The following is a 23,000-nucleotide window of genomic DNA, read 5'->3' as shown; positions in this document are numbered from 1 at the left end:
CACTCAGTGGAGGTCTCCATCTAGTTCACGTGGAGACCTTCCATCTAGTCAGTGGGTGCCTTCCAATATATTTATGTTGCCACTTGGAAGGGAAGGACGTCAGATTAAGCATCCATCAAGTTTATCTATATATACTATAAAAAATTATCGGATAATTAGAAATCAATTATAAAACAAATAGACTTTCTTAGGTGAAGGAAAAAAAACTCAGAAATATATTTTTAATTTTTTCAAATATATGACTTCTGAGAATAAAACAATCTTTACTCAAAAAAAAAAAATTCTCTCTCTAACTCTACTAGTATAAATTCAAATTCTCTGACTATAAAGTAATTACACATATTAGAGGATATTTTGAAAGATTTTTTTTTATTTTTTTTAAGAATATGATGGTTATCCACCGTCACTCAAATTTATATCCGTGACCTCTCACTTGGAAAGAAAATAAATTATGAAACTCGCCTATTAGTTGTTGGTGAAAGAATATTTTCTAGTTTCATTGATGTAACTAACTTAAAGAATCAGAATGTAGGCCTCTCCAAACTTAATTTGTCATTAAGATATCAATACTATAGGTCATTGTGTTGGTCAAAACCATCTTGTCAATAAATTACATCAGGTATGGAAATTTGGCGTTCTAATGAATGATACTTACGAAAAATAACCCAGAATTTTGACCAACCTGGGCTTTCACATGATAAGACTGCTCCTATATAAATGACAAGAAACTAAACTTTTTATGTATGTATGTATATGTTTGTATGTATGACCCCCACCCCCACCCAGACCCACACCCACACCCACACCCAACGAAATAACTGTACAACCAATGATTAGATTGGCCCTCTTTCAAGCCAACAACACACGGGAAAAATAAAAGGCTAGAATTTCCCACACGTATCTAGATAGACTAAAATAATCAGAGAAAATAAAAAGAGACAGCGGCACGAGCGTAGCCACGCGGGATAGCAACCGCGGTGAGCTTACCGTCACGGCACCTACATCCAGCGGCGGAAAACCGCCTTTCTCCCGCGGTGGTCCCGGCTCGAGAAGGGTTTCTGATACCGACACGTGCATTCCGAGCCGCCGAGAAGTCCTGGGGCCACGTCAGCGTTTGTCGCGTCATGAGCTGGCGAGCACGATCCGGATGGTCCGGAGGACTCGGCTTTCCGCCACGTGCCAGTCAAAGCGGTGCGCCCCACGACCGGACTACTCTGAAATCTCGGTCTCCGTCCTCTCCCTCCCCCCGGTGTTCCGGTCAGCAGGGACCGGATGGCCCCCCGTGCGCGTTCGGTCGCAGCCACCACCCCCAGATGCATCCAACTTTTTGATTCCACACGCATTCCACGATCTTTAGTCGTCCAATTGGTAGTACTTTCTTTGAATCGCCTCATGCTTGTTTACTTGGAACGATGGATTGTGACGAATAAAACCAGGGCCCGATTGGATGTAATATTGATCGTTGCTGTCATCTCAATCCGATTAGATTTTTTTTTTCCCCTTTGAAGTTACATTGATAGATATAATAAGATGGTTGCTTCACTTCACTGATTTCTCTTTTGATCCGGAGAATATAGCATTGGATTTATATCAGAGACTGCTACGTACATGTCTTTGAGCTTCCTAATTTCCGGCGTCACCTTCATTTGTGCTATTTATATGTCTCCATGGATTTGATGCATGCCTTCCCATGACATCCTTGTCTAACATGGCGAGGGATTGAATCACTTTCTAGCCTTAGCGGGTGCAAAAATTGTAGATGCATGACTTGCATGAGTGCTTTCAATAGTTATGGTCAGAGGTTTTGTATTATTTGCACCAGTATTTAGTAGTGGATGGAGCACTGACATATTAGGCTAATTTTTGACCTTGACCATAGTAGCTTTCTCACCATACACATTCATGTACGGCGAGCTACATATCTGAATCTACTATAGATAATACAAAAGCCTCGTATCTAGTCACAAGTGACGTGAGATGTTGCTTCTAGTATAAAAAATCTGGTTGGGAAAAAAATTTATGCTTTGCCCATTCCTTTGCTTTTCCCACCTATAAAAAATCCGATTTTTTTTTAAAAGGATTACTTATAGTACATTTTGATAATTGTCTCTCATCCAGTTGTGCAAACAATTGAGAAAAGTGCCTGTCCAAATAATTCATTCGAGTCCTTTCCCTATTATTTGGTTTTGGAAAGAATTTTTTTTTATTAGAATTTTTTTTTTGAAAAACTAATGCTATATATATATATATATATTGTCTAGAAAAATAATTTTTTATATTTGGTTGGCAATGAAAAATGACACATTTCACGGTGGTTTATATTTGATTGAGCATTTATTTTTGTAGAATATTTATTATGCTCTTAATAAAAAAAACAAAGATCTTATTCCATTTCATCTAAAAGCTTAAGGATGCTTTTGAGAAAAAAATTATTCGAATTTTTACCTGATTGGAATTAGACTTTTCTGTATATTGTATGAATTTTCTTTCTCATTACATATGGAATCTTATTTCCATAGAAAAGTTATTTTTTCATCTTTTTTTAGACAACTCCAACCAAATATGAGGCATCTCTTTATTTTTTAGTCGACCTCACTTTTCTCTTTTCTTTTTCTGGCGAACCAAACGAGTTTGAAATATATCAACTATCGAAAAATCATAAAAATGAACCACATGAATGGGCACTTGTTAGGGGCAGAGGAAAGGTTTGGTTTTTTTATTTGCTTTTGGATCTCTTGCCTCCTCCATAAAAATCCTAACTCCACCCTTGTTTTAGACATTTCATGTCCATTTGTATATGTATCTAATTTTGGCTCTTGCTCGTTCCATGAACCGATGGAATGTATGTCCCCACATCTACATAAATTTTGGCTCTTGCAAGTTATCTCCCTCGTACTTTATGGCAACATGCCTGCTTACAAGCTCGCGTGGGAACAAAACTGCATGGCCCAGACCAACTCATTTGATGCCAAAACTGCCGCATTTCACGCTTTGACCCATGCACCATTGCTCTCGCCTCCCAAAAACATAGAAAACAAGACAACTTCTCTGCATCATTGAAAGTCACGTTTCAAACTTGTGCTTGCTCTCACAAAATCTCTCACAAGTAGTCACAAAGCATTTTCTTTTCAGTGATGGTATATGGTCCCCTTCTTATCCCCAAATGTGAGAGATATCGATCATAGAGATGCGGCTCCATCGAAGAGAATTTAGAGTTTCATGTCCAATCTCCTTCCCTAGAGCTAGGTCTGACCCATCTCACATTTATGTATGTATTTTAAATATGTAAAATTATTCGATGTTTTATTTATTTATTTGAAAAATATATATCATCATTCAAATATAACTGTGAGATCTCTTATTTGAAGAGGAAGCTACCTATATATCTCATGAAAACTTGACACGATGCTATGATTTATTGGGATGTTCTTCCATCAATAAAATGCCATTCACATCATGGAGCAAGATTCGTGCACTAATGCACTTTACTTGTAGCTAAGGAATGCCTGAGCACTCAATATAGCTTTTCTCCAAAGGTTTCACATTACCTTTGTTAGTAAACTATTTAGTACATTTCCCATGCATCCTAATTAATCGCTTACGTATCATTCACGTTGCCATGTCGTATAACCTGCATGGGAGTAAATAATTTTCTCGCATTTCTTGAAGCACCTAAAATAAATTAACCCCATACTAATCCATAAGGTAGCTAGATTTCCTCAAAGCACACGCAATACAAAGTAGTATATATCATGCTAAGATAACCAAAAACCATATGCATTAAGATTATAACCAGAACCAACAACAAACCTTATCCAAATTATTCATGACCTTTGACCTTTGATTGCCATTAAGAGCTATATCTTCGACGAACACAACATCTGTTTGTGGCAATAGATATCAACACAGCATTCATTGCACCATTTGTGGTTGGGCATTCTTGACACTAGCCAGAACTTTTTTTTATATATTCATAATATTAACTTCTGTTTCCTAAACTCTTGCGTGAAAGGTTGGCGGTGCTTCTCATCACCCCATCCACATATCCGACGACGGGATACCTCGAACCGTATAGCGCCTATCCACCAAGGTATTTCTAATTGTGCTTAGAAGGTATTGCCAAACCGCAACAATTTTAGCATGGATATATGTTGAAGTTGCCTCCTTTTTCCTCCACCAATGATTAGGATTCCAAGGAATCCACCAAAAGAGCACTCTTATTCCCTTCTATGCAGCAACCACTGGGAGCCACAAGTTAGTTTGGGGCCCTGGATACCTTATCCCAGCGAGGGACTAACATGGGAAGGGCGGCTTTCATGGTGAGTCCGAGATGTGAGTTCATGATGTCAAGGAAGGTATTGATTAGACTGTTGTGGTGGGTTGGTGTTAGCGTGGTCCCTCCTCCTGTGGAACCTACATTATTTAAAAATAATAAAAATAAGATAATGTGGCAGTATTTATGTTTTCGAAAACAGCTAGGTAACCATGAAAAATCGAATAATATAGATTGCAGGAAAAAAAAAAAAGACAAAAAAGGGTGTTACTTTGTTGGATGATCAGGTAGTTGATTTTATTCAAATTTGGTTGAAATTTCTATTTCTGGCATTGAGAGCTACAGATTAAACGATTTGGATCTAATTACAAAGTCTTATCCATTGATTATTTTAAACATTAACACTTTATTTTGCTGTTTATTGTCGAAATCCGCCTTATTGCTGATGAATGGTTTTATTATAAAAGTCAAGATTAAATTTTATTGATATTTGTGCAGCCTCTAGTTAAACTAAAGAGAATTTATTATAATCTTATTATTCTAAATAGTAGAAGTTTTTTGCTGGACTAGTTTCTGTGGTTTTTTCTTTCACACCGAAGGATTTTTTAAGCTAAAAAAATTGTGTTGTCTTTTTTTTTGGGATTGTTTGATTATTTTGCTTGTTAATTACTGAAATAAATGGTAGAACTTATTGTTGCTTGGTGAGTGATATTTTATTTAATTATACAAAGAGAAAAAAAAAAGTATGCGGCATTATTATTTTTGATTGAATTTTTCCAACATTTTCTTTATCATGCATTTAATTTTGGCAATGAGAAGGAAGCTGAATGTTAGGAGAAAGATACGTAAGATTCGTTTGCATTAATGTGACTACTAGTTTGCTACCTGAAATTGTCTGATGTTAGATATGGAGTTGGGTACGTGACCCTTTTGAAAGCAGGGATTGGTAGCTTTCGATATCATATTCGGTCCTGGAAATGGATCTGCTTCCACTCCTGCTCCATAGATTATCTTGACTGGAAAGCCATATTCCTCTGCTCCTTAAATGTTCTTGTTCATGACCTTGGACATTCAAGCATGCGTTGATTGTTTCCAAATTCTCTTGCCTTCTGTGGATGTTGGAGCAAGTGAAAGCAATTACGTGCATGGATGTGGCATGTGTAGTCTTGCTTGCAGTCTATGGCTCTGGCAACAAGAGCCCATACATGTTACATGATAGCCATGTCAGGCCTAAAATATCTCATAGTGTTGCTTGAATTGCATCAGATTGCAATGAATCACTCACATCTGATTTGTATCATGGTAATTTATGTTCTCAGGAGTGAACATCGGATGCCCATGGCTCTTTATAATTAATTTGAATGATCTACACCTCTCCTCTCCCACAGGCCAGGCTGTTGTTGGTTTCTCTTGATTTGCCATTGGCTGGCACACCATGAAATTGTTATCTTGGTGTTCGACTTGATTAAGATGGTCTTGAAAGCCCTAATGATCATAGGAGCTGTGCATTTGCTTATTTGCTGGCTTGGCCTTCTTCCTTATTTAGGTCATAAACATGTATTAAAACTGACCAACTGAGCTCACTTAGGTCACACATGCTCACTAACGTACTGGTAAGCGACACAATTAGGTGTTGGTAGGGTCTAGGGTTATGCGCAGGTTGGATTGGATCGATTTGGAGCTAAACCCAAAACAAATCGGTTTAAACTGGTTTTATAAAATTGAAACCAAACCATCTATCTGCAAAAATTGCTTAAAATCGACCTAAAAAAATTAGTTTGGTTTATCGGATTGATATTCTATTTTATGTATAAAAGAAAAAAATAAAACTTAAAAATTGAAACATACATATATAGACATATATAGCTCAAGTTGAGTTAGGTCAGTTTGCATATATATAGAGAGACATAGTTGAGTCGGATCGGGTCGGTTTGAATCGGTTTGCTGAAAATTTAAATCGAAACCGAGCTAAATTTTTTCAGTTCGAAACTCTCTCAAACCAAAACCAAACCATTTTTTTTTAAAAAAAAAATAGACTGAAATGTAAAGACCACTTCGGATTGGGTTTGTGGTTTAGTCTGTTTTTTGCGCACCCTTAATAGGGTCTTCTATGATGCAAACTTTAAATTCATGGAATACCTTCATCACGAACTATGTGGCACAGCAGAATTACAGACAATTAGGGTGGTGGGCTGTACATCGCCATAGATAGTGATCAAAGATGGAGCACTACATATTTTGCTTTTCTACGACTAAGGTTTAAGAACTCTGATGCAAGAGGGGTTATACACGGGTTCGTTCGCCCAAAAAAATGCACGGGCTTCGTTCGTTATGATGGCTTAAGTGCAGCTTCCTAGTCGCATTCTGGCCCAGCCCGAGAAAGCAAGCTCTTGGTTGATCCACAATAGCTCATTCTGAGCCCATCCAACAAGTTCGATGCTCCTCCTCTTAATCAACAAAATATTTCACTCTCCTTGGGAGTGTCGTTCAAATCATGACTATTTTGCCATAAAATTTAGCATGGGCCCACCAGCCAGGAGGCTCCAAACACTATAATGATAGTATGGGGCCAGCCCACACCTAAAATATATAGCCACCGGGACACCCCACGCTTTACTAAAGCCCAATGGAGGCCCAATATATTAACACACTTGGCTATAACCCACCACAGGCCCAAAACGATTGTCTCAAGGATAATAATACACACCTTACTTGGTTATCAACATACCCGGGGCGGCAATGAGTAGATTGGGTCAGGTCGAGTTAGAGTGAGGCTCTAACAACATATAGACCATGACCCATATTCAATTGACCCGATATCGGGTCATGACTCTTCAAACCATTCTCATCCACGGGTTAACCATCACAACCCAATTTTATAACATTTGACCCATAATCCTATCTAATTTACAAAGCTTGATATCTTACCAATCTATTCCAACTTCACATCTCATGACATGTTTTTCAATATGAATTAAATAAATGTTTTTTTTTTCTAAAAGGAGCACTCGTTAGATCCTTATCCAAGGTCATGCTTTAGCCGGACGTGTACTTTCTAGGTTCTAATGGGTCTCTGCCTTCATGACTTGAGTGAGGTTGAAGCACCGAATAACTAGTTATTTAAGATTCAAGTTAAAAAGTTTGAGCTATGCTTGGCTCAAACTAAAAAATGCCCCATCCAAACCAAGTTGAGTCAAGCCGAAGCTTTTGCGTCAAGTTAATTTTTGCCACCTCTAACAACAAATAATAGTCAGCAGAATAAATTATCTTATCTACAAATATATCTGTATAAGACTAAAATATGCAAATAAAATTATTATTTATTTTTAGTATTTATTCTGTTTGCCAGGGATAGTTCTATATACACCCCCTATTGCTCAGGACACCCCCCAAAAACCAAAAAAAAATACCCAAACTAACCTTTAGTGTAATTACCATATTGCCCTTGAAATTTTCTCATACACCCCCCCTTCCTCCTCCTCCGTTTCGTTTTGAAAAGAAAAAAAAAAATACCCCTCAAACCCCCCTTAAACCCCTCCTCCCCCGTTCCCCCTTCTCCCTCTCGTCGCCGGCATTCTCCCGATCTCCGACCACCTCGCCGACTTCTCCCGGAACCACCTCGCCGGCTTCTCCCGAAATGTTTTTTTTTCACGGTTCGTGCTCCGTTCGGCACTGGATCGCCGAACAAAAGGCTTCTGTTCGGCTGAACAGTGCCGAACAGAAGCCTTCTGTTCGGCAACCCTCAACCGAACAGATCTGTTCGGCTGCACAGTGCCGAACAGAAGGCTTCTGTCCGGCACTGTTCAGCCGAACAGAAGCCTTTTGTTCGGCGATCCAGTGCCGAACGGAGCACGAACCGTGAAAAAAAAAAATTTCGGGAGAAGCCGGCGAGGTGGTTTCGGGAGAAGCCGGCGAGGTGGTCGGAGATCGGGAGAATGCCGGCGACGAGAGGGAGAAGGGGGAACGGGGGGGTTTTGGGCGTTGGCGAGGTGTTTTGGAGGGGAAGAGCGGGGTAGGGGGGGTTTTGGGGGGTGTAGAGAGCAATTTAGGTGAGGGGGTGGGGAGGGTGGGGGGTAATTTAGGAATTTTTAATTTTTTAGGGGTGTCCTTAGCAAATGGGGGGGTGTAGAGAGTATTTAATTTTTTTTTAATTTTTGGGGGGTGTCCTGAGCAATAGGGGGGGTGTATATAGATTATAGAACCACCCGTTTGCCAGAGATGAAGAGTACTCATAAAAGGGCACATTTGCCCTTGTGGATCTTATGCACGGCGTGGCAAAACTCTGGCAGCGAAGTTAACGATAGGCCACAATGGCCTCTCCATATTTAGCTTTTTTTAAATAATTTTTTATCTGAATAAAATTTACATATTTTATAAAAAAAATTATGTGGAACGCACGTAAGTCTAATTTTTTTTTTCTAAATATGTTCTTAAATTTTTAAATAGGATGCGACAAAAATTTTTATTAAAAATATAATATATATATATATTATATATATATTAAAAAATAAATGATTAATTAAATATAAATCGTTCTAAAATATATTATTTTTATAATTAAATATATTTTTTTTGGACATTTTATATTGGGTATCAATTTTTCAAAAATAATATTTCAGCAAGAGAAAATATTTTTCACCGACCAAACGAGTCCTATCGCCAGGCCACACGCATTGCCGCGTTTCAAATCTATGGATTTGCGAGCCGCTGGATGTTCTCCATTTCTTCCACTTCCCGTTCTTTCCTAGATTTATTTCCATTTATACCCCCACAACGCGACCATGCTTCCTAAAAAATCCAGTCTTCCATCTCGTTTCTTCTTCTTGAATCCTTCCCTCCTGTTCCCCTCCTCCATGGCGATCTCCACCCTCAAACCCTGCCGCCGACTCTTGATCGGTTGTTCCAGAACTGTCGGATTCTTCCCGAAATGCCCCCACCGCCTGCCCTCCGCCGCCGACCACCACTCCCTCCACCGCCTCCACCGCCCCGCCGAACCCGCCCGGCCCCGCCCCTCCGCTCCCCCGAGCCACAGGGGCATTCTGGGAATCCCCGCCGCCGTCTCGGACCTCCGCCACTTCTCCACCTCCGCGGAGCCGTTCCCCGGCGGCGGAGACAAGGCCTTTGATAGGGTCTACATCCAGGGCATGGCCGTGAAGCCCCTCGTGCTCGAGAACGTCGAGGCGGAAGCCCTAAAAGAGGCGGTGAAAGAGGAAGTGGAACGCGAACCGGCGGCGATGGTGGAAAAGAAGGGATCTCTCGATGGTGGAGTTGGTAATTTGGAGGAATCGGGGGGAAATTTGGAGGTGGGGAAGGAGAGGGAGGTGTCGGAGGTGGAGAAGGAGGCGTGGAGGCTTTTGAACAAAGCGGTGGTGAGCTACTGTGGGAGCCCAGTAGGGACTGTGGCCGCCAATGACCCGACGGCGTTGAACCAGCTCAATTACGACCAGGTATTCATCAGAGACTTCGTTCCCGCCGCAATAGCGTTTCTTCTCAAGGGGGAGAGCGATGTTGTCCGCAACTTTCTCCTCCACACCTTGCAGCTTCAGGTAAAAATCGTGCCTTTTTCCATTCCCTCTTTGTTCCAGTTCTTTCTTGTTCTAGTGGTGTGAAATTATTGCATCTCGATTCACTTCTAACTGATTGTAGTTCGGTCATATTTTCTGCTTAAAATTTTATTCTTTCCACCATGCCTGTCTTTATTTTTTTTCAAAATTATGGCTAAATTAGAAATCAATGTTGTTATGGTTTCTCGTTCATTGGCTGGTATGGGCGATGCTTTGCAAACATTTAACCATGGTATCATGGATAATGGTACTGACAAAGTGTTTCCCATTTTCGCTGCATCATGCCTCTTCTATTAGCACTCGATCTGTCATATTTCCATAGATGTAGATCTTTTAATTCTGTTAATGTTGCATTAGTTGGGTTTCAGATAGAAGCTGTAAGTGAGTGGGATAAACTTGGTTCGTCTAGAAATTTCTATGTCTTGCTACTGCACTGAAGTAAAAAGAGTTGCTAGCATGTATTGCTAACATGATGCTATGATCAGGAACTTCAACCTCATTGAAGCACCTCATGCTTAAGGTTGCACACTTTAATGACCTCTTAAATGAAGATTCTAATTACACTGGTTCCTAGGCAAATTATTTCCTCAGAGCATTAATACAATAGATAACCAAATACATTCTTTTAAGAGCCACAATCAGGATTTAGCATTATCATGCTGAACTTTGAACCCATGTCAATAATTCTAGACTAAAAGCCTGCACCTGCATCCTATCTGTTTCTAGACCCTTTTGAACAATAGGCCCCTTTGACTTCATAATCATCATGAATTAACTCTCTCTCTCACTCTCTCAGTTTGTTGGTCATGTTAATGTTCTTGTATTCTATGTGAGTATCAGAGCTGGGAGAAGACTGTGGATTGCTACAGTCCTGGACAAGGTTTGATGCCTGCTAGTTTTAAGGTTAGAACTGTTCCTTTGGATGGAAGCAATGAAGCCTTTGAGGAGGTTTTGGACCCTGACTTTGGAGAGTCAGCAATTGGGCGTGTAGCACCAGTTGATTCTGGTAAGCTCAAGATGAAGCTCTCTACAGTTTTGTACAACAATATAATGAAATGCAGTTACATGACATGATGCCCTGTAAAAGGCTTCTAATTCTTATCTTTAATTTTGCAGGACTGTGGTGGATTATTTTGCTGCGAGCTTATGGAAAGATCACAGGAGATTACACATTACAAGAGAGAGTGGATGTACAAACAGGCATTAAATTGATCCTGAATTTATGTTTGTCAGATGGCTTTGACATGTTCCCTTCTCTTCTAGTCACTGATGGCTCATGTATGATAGACCGTCGGATGGGCATTCATGGGCACCCTCTTGAGATCCAAGTAAGTTGAGCTTTGATGGAATCTCTGTAAAGTATTATTTTTTCTCACTGAACCAACATTTTGTAACTCACGTTTTGCGCCATGACTATCATTTATGTACTATAAACTTTTCTTAATACTTGATTATTTAGACCTAGCATGCTGGTTGTTGGTGTACAAGTCACATGACACACTGAAAGATGTACATAGTTCCTGCATATAGCATTATTATGTCAGGTCTATGGGGCATTTTTTTGACATCTATCTAATTGATTGCCCGACCATATAACGTATCTAATGCTTTGCTCTTAAGGTTCTTTTTTTGATTCTCTCTTGTTTTTGTCTGATGTAAACATTTACTATCCTGCCAAGATGTTCTTACAATACAGCCACGAGATTTGTGATTAATTTATGTACAAGAAATGTCACCATATTTTATGCAAATTATCTCTTATCATTGTGCACTGATTGAGCTTATAACATTGTATTAGTTCTGATTATAAATGGACAAAACAAAATAAAAGTTACCTAATATAGGTGTGCTAGTGCAGGGGGTTTATAATCTTTAGGTGTCATTTTGTAAAATAGAAATCATGCCTGATACAAAAACTGCTGTGACTACAGAAATCTTTATATCTCTTATCGCTGTGCACTGATTGAGCTTATAACATTTTATTACTTCTAATTATAAATGGGCAAAACAAAATGAAAGTTACCTAGTACAAGTGTGCTAGTTCTGCTTGCTATAAAGTTGCTTGTGTATGCTCTCCTTTGTATCTGTTTCTCTCTTTATCTCTCTCTCTTCTCTCTTTTTAAAGACTCCTCTTGTAGGTGACAGCGCCTGGTGGCAATGCCCAGTGAATTTTTTTTTCCTTCTCTCTCTTTTTTTTCCAGCAATGCGGCGGTAATGTGCGACCACCAAGTTTGGACCTTGGATCTCGCTAAAGGGCCCCTTAAGAAAGGGTGCCAACTAGCTGAAGTAACAACTGTTGATGGCAATGCCCACTGATATGGATCCTGCTTAACAAAGAAAATAAATATAAGAGACAAAAATTTCCTGTTTTTCATTTCTGTCAATATGGAATTGAAGTGTCACTTTTTTGACGAATCCATATGATTGTATGAACATGCTGTACTTGTTATATTTGAAGATTAACACACTCTTTTCGACTGGATACTTGCATTAGCTTTGACACTCTTAAATTACTGTCATTTTCTTTTCATGCATTTTCCTTTTTGGTTGCTTATGATTCTGATATTTTCTTTGGTTTGCTAACACTGATACACCATTTAAAATAAATGCATGCTATGAATTTGTACCAGATTTTGTAGCGCTTAAAAGTAAAAGAAGTTATATGTTTGATAAAGAGTTAGGGATTTGTAAAGGGCAAGTGATCATAAAGGGCAGTAACAAGTTGTACAGCAATGCTGAAGAATCCTGAAATAAGTTGTTTTGCCTTAGAAGCCTGATAGGAAGTTATATACCAATGCAATGTATGGCTTGAGGCTATTGGAAAACGAAAAGTGTGAACATACATAGGTCAACTGGCATGGAGAACTGTTAAATTTGGTGCTGATACAAGCAGTAATTACCTAGACACACCAAATCTTGGGATTTCTTACATCTGAACAGTGCTGCACGGTAGGAAATTTCAGTGACATGGTGCAACATGCATGACGTGTTGCAACTACCACGCAAGTGTGTCTTGTTATTGTCTAGACGCTGACATTAGTGGCTGAAGCTAAGTAAATATGACAGTAAAAGGGCATAAGGGCCATTAGTATTAGTCTTGGCACAGTCAGACAGCTTCTTATATCATGATAGGAGATTTAATTTTAAAAGTCTGATTAAGGTTGAGGCAGAGTTACCTTATTTCACACCATAGTGATTGGACTTGTATTGAGGAAAATCTTTGTAATACAATGTTTTACCGTAACAATTGACGAGTCTGTCAGGCATCTTTGACTATGACATTATTAATATGGACCCTTGACCTTGAGAGAATTTGTATGATATGCAGAACCATCCTTATTAACGTGTTTGTAATTTTGTTTGACGACATGTGAATGTACTAGAAGAAATAAATATAGAAAAGTAGACTTGCATGTGTATGATAGTCTTATAAAAGCAAATGACCTAATTGTTAAGAGGCCAGTTGCATATTCGGGCAGTTGAGGGACCGCATAGTGCATATGCAGGATGCAATTAGCTATTTAGAAATAGATAATACATATTAAATAATTCATGAAACAACAAAAATAGATAGTAATCTTTTTTTGATAAACATTTACAATATTAATAACAATAACAACTAATAAGTAGTTCCTAACACTTAGTATTTTATGCCTAATACTAATATATATAACATAATTAATATATTAATGTTATTAATACTTATATCGGGCCCACCTCAAACCTAACCATCAGTGTGGTTTTGCTTCATCCATATGGGCTCACGTAAGAGTGAGCTGCACATGTGGCTAGAAATGCTAGTTGGGCTGTATAGGCAGTCACGTAATGTTAAATGGGCTGCATATATGGCCATATAATACAAAGTGGACCAACTTTTTGGTCCAAATGCAGTATGAACGCATGTAATAACCACATATAGGCAAATGTAGTTTGGTGAAGGGAAAGCATCCGCATATGCAACTATACAGATAGTATTTAAAACACTGATTGTGATCCTCTAACCTAACATCATGATCATGAGAATAATTATGGAATTCAATATGTGAAGCCTTATTGCTCTTGCATTGATTATTTCTGGTTGGCTTCCATTTTTCTTGAGGAGAATATATGGATTTTGGACACTAAAATAGAATGTAATGGCACTTGCTACTTCATTGGTTGAGAATTGCTGTTTTGGATTTTATTTAGATTTATTGAGAGAGTTTTGCTAGCATTTTGCTTGATTCATCCATGCATACACTTTTGTTGTTTTCCGTTTAATGTATACCTCCGCAAATACAGCTTTTTGCATATCTATCCTTCACAAATCACTATTTGCATGTATGCCCTTAAAACATCCTGTTTCTGCTAGGATATCCCCTCTATTAGATTTTTTGGTTGAGGACATTAATAAGTAATTAATTACAAAATGATACTATATCCTTTGCACTAATTTCCTTGAAAAGTTCATGCAAAATAGACCTTTACAGTGCAAGTTAAATATTTAATTTTCAGGAGTATTAATGCAAAAGGGTAATTTGTCATTTTACACTTGGAATAGTTAATTATTAATACCGCTAGCCAAAAATCTAGTGGAAGGAGTATCCTTGCAAAAACAGGATGATTTCAGGGGTATATATGCAAATGGTGACTTTTGAATGGTAAATATGCAATAAAGCATATTTACAGTTGTATATATGCAAAAGCCTCTTTTTTTTTGAGGGGAACTTACATGGGAATATCACCTTGTTGTAGCTCCAATTTATGTTACTTAAAATGCATATTTTACTTAGCATTCTCTGGAAAATGTCTTTCATTGTTAGCAATAAGCTTTAGCATCATTGGCATAAAATTCCCTTCCACAGGCTTTATTCTACTCTGCTCTGCGGTGCTCTCGTGAAATGATCACTATCAATGATACTTCTAAGAACCTGGTCCGTGCTATTAATAACAGGCTTAGTGCTCTCTCTTTCCACATAAGAGAGTACTATTGGATAGATATGAAGAAGATCAATGAGATATATCGCTACAAAACTGAAGAATATTCCCATAATGCTGTTAACAAGTTCAATATATATCCAGAGCAAATTCCTTCTTGGCTAGCTGACTGGATTCCTGAGAAAGGAGGCTACCTTATTGGCAATCTACAGCCAGCTCACATGGACTTTAGGTTCTTCTCCCTTGGCAATTTTTGGGCCATAGTCTCTTCTCTAGCTACTCCAAGACAAGCCGAGGGTATTCTCAATCTTATAGAAGATAAATGGGATGATCTTGTGGCAAATATGCCTTTTAAAATATGTTATCCTGCTTTAGAATATGAGGAATGGCGTATAATCACTGGTGGTGATCCAAAGAACACGTAAGTGTTTCTTTTACACGCTTTTAACCTTTGGTGTTCCTGTATGTGATGGATGCTTCATAATTGGCAGCTTTCTGATTGCCTCTGAGATGCTTCCGTGAGGCATCCTTCATCTTTATTTTCATGTTAGCAACCTCGAGTCATCTTAAATGGGCATTCAGTGGCTATAGAACCACTAGTGACTTTTCCCTGCTAGTGATGCAGGATTTCTAAGTATCAATTCTTAGAATAATAGGCATAAATTGTTTTTGCTAACAAGTAGTATGATACTTTTGCAGTCCTTGGTCATATCACAATGGTGGATCTTGGCCTACACTATTATGGCAGGTAAAGTTATTCTTTGTAATCTCTTTAAATTTTAGTATATTCTTTAGCATTTTAGCTTTGCAACTGTAAATCTCATTTGTTTCCTTTTGTTTTATATTTCAGTTCACCTTAGCTTGCATTAAGATGGGCAGGCCAGATCTAGCCCAAAGAGCTGTTACAGTGGCTGAGAAGCGGCTTTCGAATGACAAGTGGCCAGAATATTATGATACACGAACTGGAAGATTTATTGGAAAGCAGTCGCACCTATATCAGACATGGACCATAGCTGGATTCCTCATCTCTAAAATGTTTTTGGAAAATCCAGAGATAGCGATGATTTTGACATGCGAGGAAGATCTTGAGCTTCTTGAAGGCTGTATTTGTAGTCTAAGAAAGAGTTCTCGGGCCAAGTGCTCCCGTCTTGCAGCCAGATCGCAGATTATTGTTTAACCATGCCCAATCGACTGAATTTTTGGGATGCATTCGTCGTGTAGAGAAGAAAACATCAACATATAGCAATTAATTTGAAACTGAAAACAAGAAATACAACCTTTGCTTTATAGGTCAAGGTCAGGTTTATCCTTTCGTCTTGATTCTCGGTGTATGTGTATTCATATTTTTGTTACCGCTAACATTTGAGTTCAATTAAGAATTTGTAAAATAGATGTGAGTACTACTAATTGTTGCCAATACAATGGTTTTAGAGGTGGACAAGTTGTTTGGTTATAATTAATCTCTTGGTTTCTTTGGTTCTGCGGTGCTTAAAACATTTAATGAAACTAATATATGTCCTGTTGGGTTTGAGCTGTCTGAGTTCTCATTGACCAACAGGTATTGCTTTATGGATTAATCTGCTATTCTTGCAGCAGAAGTATATGTTTGCTGATTCATGCATGAGACCTCTAAGGCTATATGAAGCATTCAGTTGTCACCCATTGCTGATTCATGCATGAGACCTCTAAGGCTATATGAAGCATTCAGTTGTCACCCATTTCCAATCATTGTTGTTGCCGTTGCTGTGGCTGCTGTCAATGTAGCAGCTCTCTGTTGTAGGCATTTTGGTGCTCCAGTTTGCCTCTTTGTTGCATGTCGCTGAGCAGAACGATGGTTGAGCTCACTAAACCCCTCCGATGCTGCAGTGGTACCATCATTTTCTCTCTTCATCAGAGCTCTCAAGAACAAGAGGATACAAGCCATTTGCAAGAAAGACACAGGTGCATACTCTTTCCACTGTACCTATGTCCAGTAGTGCTTCACAAGTTTATTATTGATTATGAGGTAGGTGGGTGATTCTTGCAATAATTTTTCGGTAAATCATGTGGAAATGCTTTGGATTGCATGCAAGAGTCCTGTTTGCTTATTGTTTAAGTGCTGAAAAATCGGTTGGTCATAGTATGATTTTCTTTTAACAGGCCAGTGGTTGTTAATCCACTATTTAAGCAATGTTTGTTTTGGTTAGCATATGCTTCCCTGATGCCTGAATTCCATCTATATTGGCACTTTTGCTCGGTTTTTTGAGGATATTTCATTTGTGTTGTTTTAGCTTATAAATTACAAGATTGATACAGGCTTATATCCTGCATGCTGAATTTTTATGAAACGCTAGGCAATTTGTTAAAATCATATAGAGGTCACATCCAGTTTTTTTGGTAGCACATTTGGTGCATGTTACTCTCTGTATTTTCATTATCTTTCTTTTTCATCTTTCATTTAACTACATCAATATAATTCCTCAATAGTTGCTTCATTTTTGAACTCCCTTATGAGACATATACCATGTCCATCTCCTACATTTAGACTTTCTTCTGCTCAACAATTACAACTACATGCTATGCTATATCTCTGGTTACACTAACTTTTCTTTGAAATAGTGGAAAAATTGATTACATAGAGAAGGGAAAGGATGCAATCTTGGGCGAGACACCTTTTCTCCCTAACTTTTGAAATTTGACCGACACCATGATGATTCATGTACCAAATTATTCTGATTGTTGCAGAATATGGAGGAAAAAAAGTTTACCCAGTCTAGAAAACATACAACATGCTAAATCTTGATAGATAATCCTGTCAAGGCATGCTCTTCCCTCCTCGAAATAGCCCTGATGATTTAGACGAACATGAACAAAATCTGGGGGAGTACTTCAAAAAAACGGACCCCCTCCTCGTTAGAACATAGTCTCATACAAAATGTCATCCTGGAAACCTCTGCTATTATTTTACCAGCCCAGGATGTTCTTCTATTGCATCTGCACGGAAGAGATCAAGGCGATTGTGCCCGAGCCTAAGTGAGTACATGGCTTTCTTGTACTCAGCCCAAGTAAAGGATTTGTAGCAGCGAGGCATTTGGGGTGTGATCATCTCTGGGAGAGGGGAGATCCATTCATGGAGGGGAGGCGCACCAAAGTAAGCCATGGAGAGCCTTGAGCTGTAGGAGTCAACCATGGCCCTGTGTCTCACACTAACCAGTCTTCCATTTGTCATAGCCTTCAATAACATATTATAGAAAAGATAAAGCTTGGTCAATACAAAAGATAAAGCTCGAAGAATATTGGAGGTAAGTCAGAAGGTGGTTAGAGATGAACTCAGAAAAGAAAGTCTTTAGATTTAACTTAGAAAATTGATATGTTCTTATGTAACTAAACTTGGCCGATTCATTTTGAGTTAAAATTAGGTTAAGCAAATTGTTGAGTTGATTCAATGTGTCGATTAAATTCGAACATGTCTTTCAGCTTTCCACCGGGGATTGAGCTTACTCAAGGTGGAATTAAGGCGGTAGAGTTGTTAATGAAGAAATAGTTGTTGAATAATATGCTAATAGAGTAAAGCCTCTTTAGAAATTAACTAATCTGACCCCAGAATTTAAGACCAAGTGTATCTGGATTATGATTTTTCTGTTCTAGGCCTATAAATGGAGGTCTTTGGTCTTCCTAAGTGGACAATGTTATCTTCTAGGCACACGTATGACTTTATTAACAATCTCTGCGACTTTAATAAGCTTTTCCCTTGTCATGCATCCTATCTGTGGAAGCATGGTTTCAAATTTAGGCATCACTTTTCCTTTGGGTGATGGATCGAAGGCCTGCAGAGGAGCTCTTTACTCAGGCTTCAGAAGATAGCACCGTCCATACCAAATTCTTTGAATAAAGAATTTGAGGTGCTAAAACTTTTTTTCCGGGACACCAGTCCCATTTTCCAGAGACAGCCTTACCCTACAGAGGCCAACCTTAGAGACCAACCTGAAGCAGATCGCCGACCATGATATGGAACGTGTTAGGGTCAGGCGGCACCGGGACCCAAACTGCACCATCCAAGGATGAGGGAGAGAGTATCTGGAGTCCTCCCACGTCGTTGGATCGGAGGAGAGTGATGATCTGAGGGTCTGAGTGCTCGCCAAATCCAATCCTATCACTCATCATGTCCTCCTTGTTATGGCATGGCGGGTAGTGATTCAGCCTTAGCAACGAGTCATTCTCTCGCTCTCTTATCAGCCTGCTAAATACCCCACAGTCTCCAAGCCCCAGCCCTTCTGCCAGTAGCTCCAGTATCTTGCATGCCAGCTTTTGCATAGTCTCTACGTACTCATTCACCACACAGCTGTAAATGAAAGCAAAAAAAGTTGGACATTAAAAGTTTGAACGCAAGAAAAGATGATTGAATTCGTCAGTAACTGTAGTCATGGAAGAAAAGAGCTTGTGCTGTACGTTTTTCTGCCAGTGCTTTGCTTTTTCCAGATAGCATGGCAAGATATGGCATTATTCATTCGGTTGAACCATGCCCCTAGTGGGGCTTGTGGGGATTCTTATACCACCTTTTGCTGCCATTCTTTTGAAGTGATAGACTTGCTAGCCATCCTTATGTGTTTCTAAGTGCAATGGGGGCAATTGGGTTGGATTTAACCCAATATCTCCCATCAGCTCATCCGGTGGTGATCGAGCCATTTGTGCTAACTTCAGTGTGGAGGTTGAGTTCATAGTGGCTAACAACTATTTAGGGAGTGCTCTCATTTCTGTGCTCTTAAGTGATTAATTGAAAGACCTGCCTCCATAGGAGGTAAAGCATGCTTGAACTAATTAAACCGAGTCCTTCGAATTGGAAGGCCTTCTTCTCCTTGAGGGAGGTGAGTTCGAATTCTGAGTCGTGCATTCTGAATCCATGGCTAACAATGATTTAGGAAGCACTCTCATTTTGTGTTCTAACCTCCATATACTGGAGGTAAGGCATTCTTGAACTAATTAAATTGGGTGGTTCGATTCTCTGGTGGTCACACCCCTCTTCTTCTTGAGGGAGGTGGGTTCCAACTATGAATGCTGCATCCCAAATTTCTTGGACTCAGGTAATTTACCTGAGGTGAGTCTTCCTTCCTTTTTTTTTAATAAAAAAAATAATAAAATACTCTTGATTGGTGCTTGCTGGGTTATGCTGCTAAAACAAATATACAGAATCATACAGGTGATCTAGTTCATATCAAAGATTAAGATTAGTTGGTTCCAATAAAAGTAGTCATTTTCATAGTTTCAGTTGATGTGATTTCTGAACTAATTAAATAAGAATCATCTTTGGGAATGACTCAGATCCATGACAACACTTATGAAATAGAATCATTTTACTAAAGTATGTATCCATTAAGTGGATGACAGGGCCTTTTTTTTAATCAGTATCTATATATATGTATATCATAAGACTATTTGTTGTTTATTTGCTAGCAATCAAGGAGTGAGAAACATCCGATTAGGATTGATTTCATTGTTCAAATTCGTTAGTATGTTTGGGGAAACACATTGCATCACCCAAAACGATATAATATGTCGGGTCTACTCCTTCCAAGTTGCTTGGACTCGTCGCATATAATCGACGGTCATTAGATTTACACTTGACCTGTAGTCATTTAGCCCTTAGAAATAAAAAAAAAATATGCTGTTCTTCGTGAGGACCAACCCAACTAATGATTGATTGGTCTCCAATACCCTCCCTACCATTACTCATCGCATGTTTATCGTGGCCCTCCACCATAAGGTTCATTACCAGCAAATTAATAGCCTCAACTAGGACGTGATCCATCTTTGTAATCCCAAATGTCAAAGAAGAATGCGATGCTTTTTTATTTTTCTTCTTGCTTTCTTTTTTTGCCCCCTTTCATTTACCATACTCAGGAGGATTTAAAAATTGTTGATTGGTTTTCATATTACAAAGGCTCCGTTGGAAAAGTTAATGTCTAAACAAAAGCCATCCCATATATAACTTTTTTCTTTACGAGAAGGGTTAGGGGTTAAGATATATATATATATATATATATGTAAGCGATTAAACTATTCTAGGAGTAAACAGTTCATGGCATGTTATAACTAGGCGTTTGAATTGGTGGGGATAATCACAAAAAATGCACACATAGAAACATTGGTTTTTGAACTCTTCAATATAAAATGTCATGCATGCATTACAAACATGAACATACAAAAAGAACAACCTAAGGTTTCCTCCTGAGCTCTAAACAGATTATAGCAAAGCAAAACCGGTCTATATTCGCATCACTACCATAGGACAACACTCTTTGGATGCTGCTCATAATTTGTTATTCTACCATGCATCATCACACATACAATCATCAAAGAGATCAGTTCATTGAATACCTGAAATCGGTTGGACTCTTCCTTGATATCATACCAGCTTGTTGGGAGATGGAGGAAGGGTTGGTGTGGAGGAGGAGGTACTCCACCTCCCCGAAGTCTCCATTCCGTCCGATGGCCTTGCTCCCATATCCAAGAGGATTCGGAGGACCGGCTCGTTGCTTCTCGGCAACGGGTAGCGAGAAGAATTCTGATGCAGCGGCCTCCATCTGCGAGACGACGTCGTGAGGCACTCCATGGCTGATCACTCTAAAGAAACCGAACTCCTCGCAGGCCCTCACGATGAGCTCGGACACGAGGGCCCGATGACAGGAGAGGTCGATGACTGGGATGGCAAGTGACCTAAAGTGATCGCCATGCACGGAGCTTAGAGACGCCGCCACCATTGTTAATAGCTTCTTCTCTAATGTTTTTGTATCTATAAATACTACAAGAGTGAAAAAGAGTGACAGAACGGAGGGACGTTATATAGAGGTGGATGTGAGGAGGGTGGTGTCGATATCTAATGTGGTCTGTGGGGGAGGTCATGGGCTTGAAGGCGGCTGTGAAGTACAAGCAGGGGACTACTGTATCGCACACGAGACTCTTTGCCATGTTTGCTTCTTTGACTTGGCTTCTTTCTCAGAACTAGTATTGGTATCGTATATTGGAGTTAAATTTTATCATGAATGTAGTAAGGTGGAATCCGGATCCAGAAGTTTTACCAGATGGACAAAGTAGGATGCTCGTTTGGAAGCAAAATATGGAGGAATAAAAGTTATTTAACCCGCTTATTCCATCTCTTTTCGGTCAAATAATCATTTGAGCGTATAGAAAAATTTGCAAGAGCAGAATTGGCATTTCAGAAAAAACGATACATCATAAATACTTTATTTTTCTCCTCCTAACTTATTTATCCCACATAATCTAGGAATAACTTACTCCTATGAAATAGTGAAATTTCTTAACCCACTCTTGTATCCCAAAATCCATCACAACATAGACATAGGAGTTTCATTAAGACAATATGAGAACCATCAAGAGATTGATTTTCTGAAGGATTATATCCTTAGATTTGTTAAGGTTATCATGTAAGAAAAAACAAAAGATTTTATTTATGCTATAAAGTATAAAGTATAGGCTTTTTGAGGTGTTGACAACATGTCGGCTGCCATAAACATTTGGGCTACTTTCAAAACTCGTCTTTAACATTAGAGGACGACGAACCCATTTGCATTCAACATGAAGTACTCAGAGGAGGAAGAAATTTCAGCCTTCTTTGAGAAGATATTAGGACCAACTATTGATGGTCTTGTTTCGGCACATAGCTTGAGAGAAACGAAATGATCTTTTAGATTCTTAGAAAAAAAAAAACTATCCGCACCTTCAACTTTGAGAACATCTTGGGCTGGAGAGAACTAAAGAAGGACATGGCAAGATTTGTGGATGCTTGTTCTCTTTGGTGGCCAATCATTGATTGCATTTCATTCCCCTTAAGAAGGCTTCTTTGTACATTCTTTCCCTTCTTTCTTTTTGATTTAGTAAATTAGGAAAAGTGTTTCATTCCCTCCTTATTCTATCAAAAATAAATAAATAAGTAAGTAAAATGAAAGGAGCATGTGATCCCTTTCGTTTGTGTTTGTTCCTTTGTGGACATAATCGTCCGCTCGGGGGGCCCCGCTGGGCGCGCACAATTTTTTTTTTTTTTGGGTGGTCGGACCGGGCATTACTTCCGGTTCGACCACCAACTGCTACGTTTTTAGTGACCGGACCGGACCAGTCAGACCGGCTCGCGCCTCAAGTATGATACTAATTTTTATGGGGATCACTGAAATTTGTCCAAGGTAGGATAAAGGCCGGCTGAGCTGAGAGCCACTGATGCACCTCTTTTTTTTTATCTTGAATGGCCTTTTCCA

The 23,000-nt window shown here is 39.0% G+C and overlaps 2 protein-coding genes across 2 annotated transcripts; one reads left to right on the top strand and one right to left on the bottom strand.

Moving 5' to 3' along the window:
- The first annotated feature begins 8,957 nt into the window (after window positions 1-8,957).
- On the top strand, window positions 8,958-16,285 carry LOC103709680 (neutral/alkaline invertase 1, mitochondrial). The gene is made up of 6 exons (XM_008795139.4): window positions 8,958-9,819; window positions 10,678-10,843; window positions 10,954-11,165; window positions 14,682-15,175; window positions 15,454-15,502; window positions 15,605-16,285. The coding sequence occupies exons 1-6, from the start codon at window positions 9,055-9,057 to the stop codon at window positions 15,929-15,931; spliced, it is 2,013 nt and encodes a 670-aa protein (XP_008793361.1). The 5' UTR covers window positions 8,958-9,054; the 3' UTR covers window positions 15,932-16,285.
- Window positions 16,286-16,424: 139 nt separating this feature from the next.
- Window positions 16,425-22,078, bottom strand: LOC103709678 (gibberellin 2-beta-dioxygenase 2-like). The gene is made up of 3 exons (XM_008795138.3): window positions 21,109-22,078; window positions 18,718-19,075; window positions 16,425-17,965 (listed from the first exon to the last, which is right to left on the bottom strand). The coding sequence occupies exons 1-3, from the start codon at window positions 21,489-21,491 to the stop codon at window positions 17,693-17,695; spliced, it is 1,014 nt and encodes a 337-aa protein (XP_008793360.1). The 5' UTR covers window positions 21,492-22,078; the 3' UTR covers window positions 16,425-17,692.
- Between the last annotated feature and the right edge of the window lie 922 nt (window positions 22,079-23,000).

The sequence above is a fragment of the Phoenix dactylifera genome, chromosome 13 (assembly GCF_009389715.1).
Source record: "Phoenix dactylifera cultivar Barhee BC4 chromosome 13, palm_55x_up_171113_PBpolish2nd_filt_p, whole genome shotgun sequence".
Classification (NCBI taxonomy): Eukaryota; Viridiplantae; Streptophyta; class Magnoliopsida; order Arecales; family Arecaceae; genus Phoenix; species Phoenix dactylifera.
Note: the sequence above shows the minus strand (reverse complement) of the source record. Positions and strands in the feature narration are given on the sequence as shown.